The following is a 13,791-nucleotide window of genomic DNA, read 5'->3' as shown; positions in this document are numbered from 1 at the left end:
TTCGTGATCCAGCCTTTTCTTCTGGGTATCCTCTTTTTTTGTACCTTTTTTTTGTCACGTGCACGCCCTGGATGCCCAGTACGGGGGGCGGGACAGGGTTAAGTCGAGCTTAGGGATGTTTCAAATATCATCGCCAATAGCCCATAAGGCGACGAGAATAAAGTACCCACCGAATGAGAGTAGAAAGACTTACCACATGTAATAGAGGATGAATACGTATCTCCTGCAGATGTTGGAGGAGACAACTGTCCCCATGGAGTGAGAGGAGGAGTAAGACCTGAGCTTTTTACAGTAGTTGATGATCCGGAAGCGAAAGTTGTAAGGCAGCGTAGTTTTGTTGAACTTGGCAAAGTGGATCAGCTGCTTCTCTGCTTCGTGAACGTAACCTTCCACCATCAGCCAGGGCAGAGAACGTGGTATCAGCCTAACAAAACAAAGTATTGTATCAAAAATACCTAAAATGTAGCCAAATAAAATTATCTTGAAAATCCACATTTTGTAACTTATTTTTTATTAGTAAATTACCACGCCATCTGTGAACTAAATATGTAAAATCCAGTAAGTCAAATTTAATTTTTCATCTTAATTTTATTTTATGACCGTCGTTGAACAGCCGACCCAGTTTTTGAGCTTACGACTACTAATCTTCAACTCCACAGACTTGAACCCAATCCAGAAAACAACAGAACTCCTGGATCAAGTATTGGGGGAAATTTGCCTTCGTGGAAGACTTTTTGATGGTACTAACCCGCATTTGAGTTTCATGGGGAAGGAAACCACGAAAATGTCTCACTGTTAGCCTGACGGCAAGGGGACTCATATCAATATCGATATTTTTTTAACATCACGATATTAAAATTCTTATTTTTCGTTTATTCTCGATCGCAACGCTCGAATACGTCATCTGGGGAGAAGATCGGTTCCATGTCTTAACCCTCCCCCTATCCCCTCTTCTTCTCAGTTGCATTAGAACGTACTACAATATTTCCCCCTTTCTTAATATTTTTCGTATTTGCTTGTCGAAAATGTTTCTTAAAACTTCCACTACGTTTACTTTCGGAACTATATTTAATTCAGTTTTCAGTTCCACATAGTTTCCCAACACAAAAGTTTATAATCTATTTGAAAATCAAGACAGAAACTAACATACTTCCTTCTCCTATGACTCTCCACACGCTAATGGCGAAAGCATGCGAAGTACTGCCATAGGTTCTGCTCTATGCAACTTATAGTCCATTTCGATCACCAATAAGTTGGAAACAAACTACTGTAAAGTAGTTTACTATGAAAAAAAAAATAATCATAAGAAATTGTTAACATTTGCATTTTGGCGAAGACTTTGGAAAATTGATGAATACTTTTGATATTTGGCTAATTTCTTGGGTAATAATTTGAAATCCATAGTGCTGACCCTGCCTATACCTGGAGCAGCGATGGCTCAAGAGATAAAGCGCTCACCTTTCAATGCGGCGAGCAGGGTTCTAATCCCAGTCGATACGAATTCCGCACTCAGCTTGCACCGGCCACAGTGCTGACGTGAAATATCCTCAGTGGTAGGCGGATCATGGGTTGGAGTCCCCTTGCCGTTAGGCTAATCTGGGGAGGTTCTCGTGATCTTTATGCCCATGTAACTCAAATGCGGGTTAGCTCCATCAAAAAGTCCTCCACGAAGGCAAATTTCTCCCTATTTTTGGTCCAGGAGTTCCGTTGTCTTCTGGATTAGGTTCAAAATAGCAAGGCCATGGAGGTGAACATTAGTAATCGTAAACCCAAAAATTGGGTCGACTGTTCAACGACGGTTGTAAAAATAAAAATGAGGTGAGTGAGTCTACTTACCAAAAATAGCCAAGACAAACTATTCCAGGAGCAGATATGGCCAATTGTGTATATCGCCAGTTTTTGATAAGCCATGACACAACAGATAAAATGATAGTTCCAATGGATATCACTAAACCCAGGCAAATGGTTACTAGTAAGTGACTTTGGAATGGCAGTGTTTCTAACACTAAAGCATATGAGATGCACTGTATCGCCTGCAAAGAAATCTCTTTTAACTTATATAACAACAAAGAGATATTGCAACAGATATTTTTTTTATTTGCAATAAAAACATATCTCATGAAAAAAAACATCTAATCTGTAGCTTCGTAAATTCAAATACAATATGAGGACTTCTTAAAGCGTGGTCTTTTTTTTTCAAGTATTAAAAATTTTAATCTATTTAAAAAAAAAACTGTTAATGTTAATAGTTGGTGTTTTATACACTAGGGAGCGCTACAAGCTCTTGACTCTATATACTTCCGGGTTACTGTTTTTGGTGCGTTTTGAAGCCATTTGACTCGCTACCTGATTTACTTATTGACTGATTGGTTACCTGATTTACTAATTGTGTTTAAAAAAAATAATTGTTATAAGAATTGAATTCTATAACAGTGGTTACCAACTGGAGGGTCCGCAAAGCCTTTTTTTGTGGCCCGCGAACTGAAATATATTAGTTTTCATTTTTTTGTTTCAATTTTCATAAAAAATCAATGTGGGTTTAAAATACTTTTCATTCGTTTAACGAAACATAATTTCTTCGTTTCTGTGAAATTTAACATACCAACGGTGCAAAAAAATTTATTTCTCAGGTTTTGCATCCAAGAAAATATTTATTCAAGTACAAAAATAACTGCGTATGTTGCTCTTTTTTATTTCGTTTTTTTTTTTTTTTTTTTTTTTTTTTTTTTTTTTTTTTTTTTTNTTTTTTTTTTTTTTGCATTTTGTGAATATCTTAATAGCATGTGCGTATCAAAAATTTTCTCGAAGAAATTCTTCCATTTAACTTTTCAAAATCACTCATTTTGTCCGAAATTATTTACATTTGTAAATTTTAAGACGCATAAAAGAGGGAATGAATATGAAGTTTTATTTAAATTCTTTTCCCACACATCGCATGAGTGGGAAAAAATTAATTTCAGATGCTCGAGAATTTTGTTGTAGTTGCTATAATTAATAATAACTCGAAAGAAACGTTAATTTATCACAGAATTAAATTTAAAAGAAAAAAAATCTTGTCACAAAGTTTCTGACTAAGAGAAGATTCAAAATGATACGTAACAAGCATTATTTTTAATGCTTGTTCTTTTTCTTTTTAACATTAAAAAAACTTTGATAAAAATCTGACAGTAATATTTAATATTCCTTCAGACATAAAAGAGTCCTATATAAAATTTTGGTAAAATTGTGGCCCGCCATTTGACTGCTGTTTTTAATTGCGGCCCCCGGTCACATGTAAGTTGGAAACACCTGTTCTATAAGAATCGATTCATCATTTGATGAAGAGTCATTTAACGACATTAGAATTATCATTTGAAAAATAAATTGTTATAAAAAAACTTCTTTCCTTGTTAACAATATACCGACTTCGAACTTTAAACATAAATGATAATTTGCAAAATGAGCTGAGTCTAGCTTCTCGAACAAAATGCTAACATTAAGAAATGATGGTTCATGGCTAGTAGCAAGAACAAACAGTCATAAACAAGTAAAAACAGGCCAAATTTGAACTGCCAAAAAAGCGAATTCTTCCATGTTACCTTTTTCGACAATTAATCTCTAAATAACTAAAACAAATTTTCACTTTTAAGTCACCAGAAGTACTTTAATAGCAATAATATTTTATGTAAAACAGCAGATTTGAGCTCAGAAATTACATAATTTATTTCCTTTATTAAAAACAAAATTATATGTTTCAAAGTATCGCCTCGCAAAAAGAGCTGTAGTAAGCAGCGTTATACTTTCTAACTCTGTAGCCTTGTAATTTTAAACCAATCCAGAAGACAAGGAAACTTCTGTATCAGTATCTTCAGAGGAATAATTTGTTATGGGAACATGGGNAGTCATTTAACGACATTAGAATTATCATTTGAAAAATAAATTGTTATAAAAAAACTTCTTTCCTTGTTAACAATATACCGACTTCGAACTTTAAACATAAATGATAATTTGCAAAATGAGCTGAGTCTAGCTTCTCGAACAAAATGCTAACATTAAGAAATGATGGTTCATGGCTAGTAGCAAGAACAAACAGTCATAAACAAGTAAAAACAGGCCAAATTTGAACTGCCAAAAAAGCGAATTCTTCCATGTTACCTTTTTCGACAATTAATCTCTAAATAACTAAAACAAATTTTCACTTTTAAGTCACCAGAAGTACTTTAATAGCAATAATATTTTATGTAAAACAGCAGATTTGAGCTCAGAAATTACATAATTTATTTCTTTTATTAAAAACAAAATTATATGTTTCAAAGTATCGCCTCGCAAAATGAGCTGTAGTAAACAGCATTATACTTTCTAACTCTGTAGCCTTGTAATTTTAAACCAATCCAGAAGACAAGGAAACTTCTGTATCAGTATCTTCAGAGGTATAATTTGTTATGGGAACGTGGGAGGACTTTGTGACTCGACAGGTTTAGCGTCATGCTATCACCATTTAATACACGGGGGTTCTTCGACAAGATTTTTTATTTATTTTATAACTGCCCTTGAACAGCAGACCCAATTTTGGGTTTACGACAACCAATGTTCAACTCCGTAACCTTGTAGTTTTTAAGCCAATCCAGAAGACAAGGGAACTCCTGGATCGAGTATTGGGAATAATTTGCCTTCGTGGAGGACTTTTTGATGGAGCTAACCCGCATTTGAGTTACATGGAGAGGAAGACCATGAGAACCTCCCACGGTTAAGCCTGACGGCAATGAGACTCTAACCCATGATCCGTCTACCACTGAGGATATTTCACATCAGCACCGTGGTCGGTGCTAGCCGGATGCGGAATTCGAGTTCCCGAGTTGGGAGTGAATCATTGTCCAGAATGTCCACATGCATCTCAGAGTTCATGTTTCCAACTAAAAGAACTAACGAACCCATACCAAACCACGAGAAACACTCCCCACACCATTATGCTTCCATCACCGTAGCAACAGGGATACTTTTGGTCATATAGTGTATTATATTCTAAACAACAAGGAAGGGAATGTTTTACCGTTACAAGAACACCCTGTAGAGAGTATGCCACGGCGAAGAGGGAGAATGTTGCCAAGAAGTGCATGGCCAAGCTGAGTATAGTGTGGAGAAATAAGGCTGCCAGTAAGTTGAACCTTCTGCCATAGCGATCTGCCAACGCACCGAACACAACTCCACCGAGCATTGCACCTGCCGTATGGACATACGGCAGAAGATTCATCAGATATTGTTTCTCGCAGACCAAGTCCCACTGAAACATATACAATACAGATTAATATCTAAAATAGAGTTCCCTGTAAATAGTTTTTTTTTTAGTTATAAGTTTTTCTTTTAACATGTATGAAAATTTTTAAACTAATTAAAATTTAATTTAAAAATGCCAGGGTTGAGTGGTGATCGAAATGGGCTACAGGTGGCGTATAACAGAACTCTCTACCTATGGAAAAAGTTCGATGCTTTTACCATTAGCGCGTGGAGAGTCATAGGAGAAGAAAGTATGTCAGGTTCTCTCATCGTTTTCAAATGGATTAAAAACTTTTGAGCTAGGACAACTACACGGAACTGAAAACTACATTATTTTTAAAAGAAAGCGTCGTAGATATTTAAAAAGATACCTACTTTTACAATTGTATGTTCTTAAATTGTATAAAATAGCTTCTGACTCATTTTCGATTGATTGTATACCTAATACAGGGCATGAAATTTCAGTTCTAAAGATATAATCCAGGATAATATCACGTTCATTCATGAAAAATAGGCACAATTTTTAAATTGTTAACAGATGCAATGTGAAGAGCATTTCGGTGACCAAAACCGTAAAAGAATAAAGACCTTAACTTAATCGAAACATATATATTGGAATTTTCAATAATTATGATAAATCAAAATATGCGTGTCTCTAAGGTTTCAATGTATGAAAAACAATGGCTTCGTGAGTAAAAAGTGGGTAAGTCGACCTTTTTCATTCTAAATTGTACAAAAATGCCGTAACTTCCAGGTACTGCCTGGATGATGCACGATAGCTTATGTAGTTTAACCTTGTAACTATGTTAGAGAACCGTATATCTAGTTTAATTTGAAATAATTTGGTGTAATTTTATTAATCATTAAATTTCTTTCACTAATTTTAATTTTATTAATTTTAGTTAAATAATACTAGTTTAATTTTAATATTTTACGAGGGTTAACTTACTGATCTAGTTTAATTTTATTAATTCAATAAATTTATTTATTTATTAATAAATTTTATTATTAATTTAATTCATTTCGCTAATTTTAATTTTATTAATTTTAGTTAAATAATACTAGTTTAATTTTAATAATTCAGGAGAGTTAAGTTACTAATCTAATTATATATCTATTATTAATTAATTTATTTATTAATTACTTTTATTATTAATTTATTAACTATTTCTATTATTTACTAATCTAGTTCAATTTTATTAATTTCTTTAATTTATTTATTTATTAATTACTTTTATTATTAATTAAACTAAACTAGATTAGTAAGTTAACTCTCCTAAATTATTAAAATTAAACTAGCATTGTTTAACAAAAATTAATAAAATTAAAATTACTGAAATTAATTGATTCATTTATTAATTACTTTTATTAATAATTTAATTAATTTCACTAATTTTAATTTTACTAATGTTAGTTAAATAATACTAGTTTAATTATAATAATTTAGGAGAGTTAGCTTACTCACCAGTCCTAAATATTTTTAAACCTTTAAATTGAATTTCGAATATTACGAGCTTCTATTACTAAAGTTATATTGGTTTAATGGTTAGTCGTAGCAACAGCTAAGAAATTTTTTAAAGAAATTTTACGCACTCTGAATTTTTAATGAAAATTTCACAGCTTTCTCCATAATCTATTACATAACTAAACTGGTGTAAGAAATTAAGACAATTTGCAGACTGGGTTGATTATCTCTGGAACTACTGAACTGATTTTAATGAAATTTGATATGTACATACATTGATACAATACAAACACAGATAAACATTCAACAATTGTAATACATACGCATGATCGTGCGGAACACTCGTTGGAGTCAGTAGGTATGAAATGGTCAAAGAACAATTCAGGCCAATTGCCGCAGGGAATGATAAACTGGACTTATTTCAAGTATGAAATCACTCTGCAAGACCTGCATGTCTGTAAGAAGGGACCATACCCCTTTTTAACCCATTTTTTTAGTTTATTCAGCAAACGGCNTGTGCTCTTCTTCTTTACTCCAGAGTATTTTAGCTGTCATTAAGACAAAAAAAATTGCACTCTGGCTGATGTTCAAAAGAGTGAGTATAATATTACGAATAAAGTATATGAAAGCAAAAACCTCTGTTGCAAGACTCCATTCTCCCTCCTCGTAATTCTGAAAATACTCCCATCCATGAATACAGGGCTGTACTCCAACAGAGTGGTCAAGAGGATCCAGGTACATGGAACAGGAGGAGAAAACCTTTCGTCCACCTTTCTCGACCACTGGCCACCACAAGGCATGACTCAATTGGGAGTCATTTTGAGGAGGCAGTCGACATCTGTGGGGTGGCGTCCAGCCATATATATGCAGAAACTGGTCACTGAAAGTGATGCAGAGTTGTATGCAGCACAACAAGAAGGCTGCCAGGACTTGATATTTACCGTTGGTGGCATCCTTCCAATCGGGCATCATTCATGAACCTCAAAACATTATCTTTTCTGCACAATGCTTCTCATCCTCTTTTGAGTTGGTGAATCTTTCAAGCATTTAAGATCCGTGTGAGAAACTTTATGAACAAAAACTTTTTTAACTAATCTGTAAAAAATAAAAAAGAATTAAATTTTGGACAGTTATGAATGACTGACCGTGTAAAACTAAGCACAGATGGCTCTAGAGGTTAAAATTGATCGTATGACTTCAGGGTTACTACTTCCAATTTGTTTTTACGTCATCAAAGCGTGCCATCCAATAATATTATACTTGTAGTGTTTGCTATATAACGCGTAATAATGTTTCGCACAAGTTGGTCCCACATAAAGTTGTTCGAATTCCTAACATGGAGTGATGGTCAGTTTTGATGGTACCATCAAGAAAAAGACGGTTTTTGATGGAATATTAAGTTGGAAACCATTAACATATGATGGATTGCTTTTGTTGGGACTTCAAACAAAACCATCAACACATGTTGGTTTTCTAACATAAGGTGATGGTCAGTTTGATACCATATGAAATTAAGATGGTTTTTGATGGAATATAAGTAGGAAACCAACAAAATATGTTGGTTCCTGATGAATTTTTTTGTTGGATCACCAAAGAATACTATCAAACCATGCTGGTTCTTGATGGATTATTTTTTTCTTGGACAGCTAAAAAGTACAATCAAAATATGTTGGTTCCTGATGAATTTTTTTGTTGGACCATCAAAAAATACCATCAAACCATGTTGGTTCTTGACGAATTTTTATTTTGTTGGACCTTCGAAAAATACCATTAACCATGGTGGTTTTGTTCATGTTGGTCCAACATAAATTTGTTAATATGAGGTGATGGTCAGTCTTGATGGTACCATCGTAAAAGTAAGATGATTTTTGATGGAAACTCATGACGGTTACCATCTTATTCATGTTGGTCCATCAAAAAAAACCATCAAATATTTTGTCTTGGGAACAAATAAATTAGAAAGACTCCGCAAGCACGCTTTGTCATTTGATCCAAAATATAACAAATAGCAATGTTTTAACAAATATAGTCAAATAAAAAAAACACACTAACCATGGTAAACCTTACACTTTATTTATGTTGTGATATTAATTTTCTTAAATTTGTGTTTTGCTCACGATTTGTTAGAATTCATAAATTACAGAAAACTCTTATGAACAGTAAAATAACGGTTGAATTAAAACAAAAATTACAATAAAAAACTTCCTAGAATATTAAGCCTGTTCACAGCATAACGTAAGCATAACATAAGCGGAGGGATACACCGGAAGTTTTCTTCCGGTTTTAGAAAACTTGTTATTGTTCACATTCAGTCAACCTTCCAAAAGGTTATTTCAAATCATTAAGTATTATAGACGAACTCCATCGAATGAGATTGATTAAAAGGGACCACGAAACGAAGATTCCCTGCACAATATTACATCCATCCTATTTGCACTTGAAATACGTAATATTATGCTGGCACAGCCATTTCTGTAAACAGATGGCGCTGTAATCACAAAATAAAAATGAGTAATAATTATTTAAAATGGGTGCATCTCGAGAAATACTTGCCAATAGGCGTACAATAAAATTAAATAGACGTGTTAGATTAAGGGAGTAAGGTCAAGTTTTGTGTAATTAGATAGGTTGTTTAGTATATCAAGTACGCCTATTTTATTCTCTGATTTGGCATGTTATTTCTTGAAATACATCTCAGATAGCAAAATAAGGTTTATCTACACTCTGCAAAAACCTTTTAAAGTAAACCTAAAAAGGACTGTTATCAGGGACGGATTAACCATTAAGCATACTAAGCACGTGCTTAGTATGCTTAATGATTAATCCGGTATAAAGCATGCATAATGGCACCAGAGCATAGGGGGACACCACAAGAAGCCAATGAAGAAAAATATATTTCTAGAAATCTTCTTTACAAACTGAATTGCTATTGATGTCTATTTATTTCAATCTCAGGAGATGTTTTCCTCCTGCTGCTGAGCTGAGTTGTTTCCCTCCTGCTGCTGAGTTGAGCTGCTTATCTCCTGCTTCAAAGTTGAGCTGTTTCCCTCCTGCTGCTAGGTTGTCATGATTAACTACCATTGCTGAGTTGAGTTGTTTTCCTGCTACTGCCAAGTTGAGTTGCTTTCCTCGTGCTGCTGAGTTGAGTTGTTTGCTTCCTGCGCATATTTTGTGATAACTTTTCACGTTATCACTTTTTACGTAATCATTTTTACGTACTCACTTTTTACGTAATCATTTTTACGCAATCACTTTTTACGGTATCACTTTTTGCGTAATCACTTTTTGCGTAATTATTTTTACGTAATCGCTTTTTGCGTAATTATTTTTTAAATGAACATTTTTTCTAGGTTTTTGTAATCATTTTTTCTAAGCGGTAGTACAACATCAGTTACTAATTTTCCGCGTAACCAGAAAATTGAATATTTAAAACTTGAACAGATTGAAACAGTGCGATTCTATCTGCAATCAGTATGTGTTAATTTTTCTTCTTTTTTTTTAATTTCATATTCAAGGACACTTGGTTTGATTTTAAAAGTATTCATCTTTTTTAAATTTCCATAATGCAACAAGGCTAGAAAAAGAAGCACAAACCCCTAGAGGTTCTTCGAAGTCTTTACGACTGCCGTAAAGAACAAAATAAAAGTAAATAAAACTGATAGTTTTATTTTCTTCCTTCTCTGACTATTTGAAAATTTACAATAAAATTAGTGTTCAATACAAGCATATATGTGTGGCATATATGTGTGTTATAAGGCAATCGTTTTAGTCAGTCTGTTTTAAATACGAATGCATTTTATTACTCTATCCAGGGTTTGATAAAAGAGCGGCAATTATTTTAGTTTTCTAAACGCTTGTCTTATTTTTTTAATGCTGTGCTCTTCTTCTCTTTTCGTACTTTAGTTTTAAACTTTTTTTAATAAATTAAAAGTTGTCATGTGTAGAAAGAAAATTTAAACAAGACAGAATTATTTTTCTCGGGGGTGGGGAGTTTTCTATTTTAATTTGGAAAATAGCTATCAAATTGGAAAAAAAGTTGTTTCTTTCTCTGAATTTACCAAATCTATTTTACTTTATCGTAGCGAATGTCAAACTTTCAGAAGGGTATTTAGAATATTATCTTCCATCTCCAGGGCTGGATTAACCATTAAACATACTAAGCATGTGCTTAGGGCACCAGAGCTAACGGGGACACCACAATAAGCTAATGAAGAAAAATATATTTCCAGAAATCTTCTTTACAAATTTCTTTCGGTTATTTTATCCGGTTCCATGTTCTTGCTCTAACACAAGAACATGGTTTAAACTAAATTGCTATTGATGTCTATTTCATTCGCAGGAGATGTTTTCTTTCTACTGCTGAGCGGAGTTGAGTTGTTTCCCTTCTGCTGTTGAGTAGAGTTGTTTCCCTCCTGCTGTTGAGCTGTCATGATCAACTACCATTGCTGAGTTGAGCTGCTTTCTTTCAGATGCTAAAGTGAGTTGAGTTGCTTCCCTCCTGCTGCCAAATTGAGCTGAGTTGTTTGCCTCCTGTTGCTGAGTTGAGTTGTTTCTCTCCTGCCGTTGAGTAGAGTTGCTTGCCTCCTGTTGCTAAGTTGAGTTGTTTTCATCCTGCCGACAAGTTGAGTTGAGTTGTTAACCTCCTGTTGCTGAGTTGAGTTGAGTTGTTTCTTTCCTGCTGCCAAGTTGTGTTACTTGCCTTCTGTTGCTTAGCTGAGTTGAGTTGTTTTCCTTCTGCTGTTCAGTTGAGTTGTTTCCCTCCTTCTGCTGGGTTGTCATGATTAACTATGACTGCTGAGTTGAGATGTTTTCTTTCTGCTGCTAAAGTGAGTGTTTCCAAGTTGAGTTGTTTCCCTCCTGCTGCCCAGTTGGGTTGAGTTGTTTGCCTCCTGCTGCCTTTTTGCGTAATCACTTTTTGCGTACTCATTTTTGTGTAATCACTTTTTGCGTAATCACTTTGCTTAATCATTATTGCGTAATCACTTTTTGTGTAATCACTTTTTGCGTAATCACTTCTTGCGTAATCGCTTCTTGCGTAATCATTATTTCGTAATCGCTTTTTACGTAATCACTTTTAGCGTAATCACTTTTTACGTAATCATTTTTGCGTAATCGCATTTTGCGTAATCATTTTTTAGTAATCGCTTTTTCTGCTGAGTTGAGTTGTTTTCATCCTGCTTCTGAGTTGAGTTGAGTTGTTTCCCTCCTGCTGCCAAGTTGAGTTGAGTTGTTTTTCTCCTGCTGCCAAGTTGAGTTGTTTCCCTCCTGCTGCCTAGTTGGGTTGAGTTGTTTGCCTCCTGCTGCCTTTTTGCGTTATCACTTTCTGCGTAATCATTTTTGCGTAATTACTTTTTGTGTAATCACTTCTTGCGTAATCATTATTTCGTAATCGCTTGTTACGTAATCACTTTTTGAGTAATCACTTCTTGCGTAATCACTTTTTACGTAATCGCTTTTTGCGTAATCGCATTTTGCGTAATCATTTTTAGTAATCGCTTTTTGCACAATCATTTTTATGTAATCGCTCTTTGCGTAAATATTTTAAAATAATCATTTTTTCTAAGCATTCATTTTTTACAACATCAGTTACTAATTCTCCGCGTACACCAGAAAATTGAATATTTAAAACTTGAACAGAACAATAATCAGTATGCATTAATTTTTCTTTTTCTCTTAAAAGTATTCATCTTTTTTAAATTTTAATAATGCAAGAAGCAAATACCCCTGTCTTCGTCCTGTTGCTGAGTTGAGTTGTTTCCCACCTGCTGCCCAGTTGAGTTGAGTTGCTTGCCTCCTGTTGCTGAGTTCAGCTGCTTGCCTCCTGCTGCCTTTTTGCGCAATCATTTTTGCGAAATCATTTTTGCGTAATCACTTTTTGCGTAATCATTATTACGTAATCGCTTTTTACGTAATCACTTTTTGCGATATCACTTTTTGTGTAATCACTTTTTGCGTACTCACTTTTTGCATAATGACTTTTTACGTAATCGCTTCACGCGTAATCATTTTTATGTAATCGCTTTTTGCGTAATCACATTTTGCGTTATCATTTTTACGTAATCGCTTTTTCCACAATCATTTTTATGTAATCGCTTTTTGTGTAAATATTTTTTAAATAATCATTTTTTCTAAGCATTCATTTTTTACAACATGAGTTATTAATTTTCCACGTACACCAGAAAATTGAATATTTAAAACTTGAACATAACAATATTCAGTGCGACTCTATCTGTAATCAGTCTGTATTAATTTTTCTTTTTTTTTAATTTCATATTCAAGGAGACTTGGTTTGATTTTAAAAGTATTCATCTTTTTTAAATTTTAATAATGCAACGTGGCTAGAAAAAGAAGCAAAAACCCCTCGAGGTTCTTCGAAGTCTTTACGACTAATAAAAATAAATAAAACTGATAGTTTTATTTTCATCCTTTTCCTGTTGCTGAGTTGAGTTTTTTCTCTGCTGCTGAGTTGAGTTGTTTGTCTCCTGTTGCTGAGTTGAGTTGAGTTGTTTCCCTCCTGCTGCCAAGTTGAGTTGAGTTGTTTCTCTCCTGCTGCCAAGTTGAGTTGAGTTGTTTTTCTCCTGCTGCCAAGTTGAGTTGTTTGCCTCCTGTTGCTGAGTTGAGTTGTTTCTCTCCTGCTGCTGAGTTAAATTGTTTGCCTTCCGTCGCTGAGTTGAGTTGTTTCTCTCCTGCTGCCAAGTTTAGTTGTTTCTCTCCTGCTGCCAAGTTGAGTTGAGTTGCTTGTCGCCTGCTGCCAAGTTGAGTTGAGTTGTTTCTCCCCTGCTGCCAAGTTGAGTTGAGTTGTTTCTCTCCTAGTGCCATGTTGAGTTGAGTTGTGTGCCTCCTGCTGCTGAGTTGAGTAGAGTTGTTCCTCTCCTGCTGCCAAGTTTAGTTAAGTTGTTTCTCTCCTGCTGCCAAGTTGAGTTGAGTTGAGTTGTTTGCCTCCTGTTGCTGAGTTGAGTCGTTTCCCTCCTGCTGCCTTTTTGCGCAATCACTTTTTGCGTAATTATTTCTTGCGTAATCACTTTTTGCGTAATTATTGTGACCCCCCTAATTGGCCTATAAAAATTATCTTC

The 13,791-nt window shown here is 34.4% G+C and overlaps 1 protein-coding gene across 1 annotated transcript in view; it reads right to left on the bottom strand.

Moving 5' to 3' along the window:
• The window catches only part of LOC107457140 (organic anion transporter 3), a 32,809-nt gene that overhangs the window by 11,513 nt on the left and 7,505 nt on the right, over positions 1-13,791 (bottom strand). The window contains exons 2-5 of the mRNA XM_016075217.3: positions 7,355-7,813; positions 5,030-5,260; positions 1,837-2,033; positions 194-424 (exon numbers count right to left, since the gene is read on the bottom strand). Coding sequence (XP_015930703.1) covers positions 194-424; positions 1,837-2,033; positions 5,030-5,260; positions 7,355-7,690 — 995 coding nt within the window. The 5' untranslated portion in view covers positions 7,691-7,813. The remainder of the gene's footprint in view (positions 1-193; positions 425-1,836; positions 2,034-5,029; positions 5,261-7,354; positions 7,814-13,791) is intronic.

This window comes from Parasteatoda tepidariorum, chromosome 5 (assembly GCF_043381705.1).
Source record: "Parasteatoda tepidariorum isolate YZ-2023 chromosome 5, CAS_Ptep_4.0, whole genome shotgun sequence".
Classification (NCBI taxonomy): domain Eukaryota; kingdom Metazoa; phylum Arthropoda; class Arachnida; order Araneae; family Theridiidae; genus Parasteatoda; species Parasteatoda tepidariorum.
Note: the sequence above shows the minus strand (reverse complement) of the source record. Positions and strands in the feature narration are given on the sequence as shown.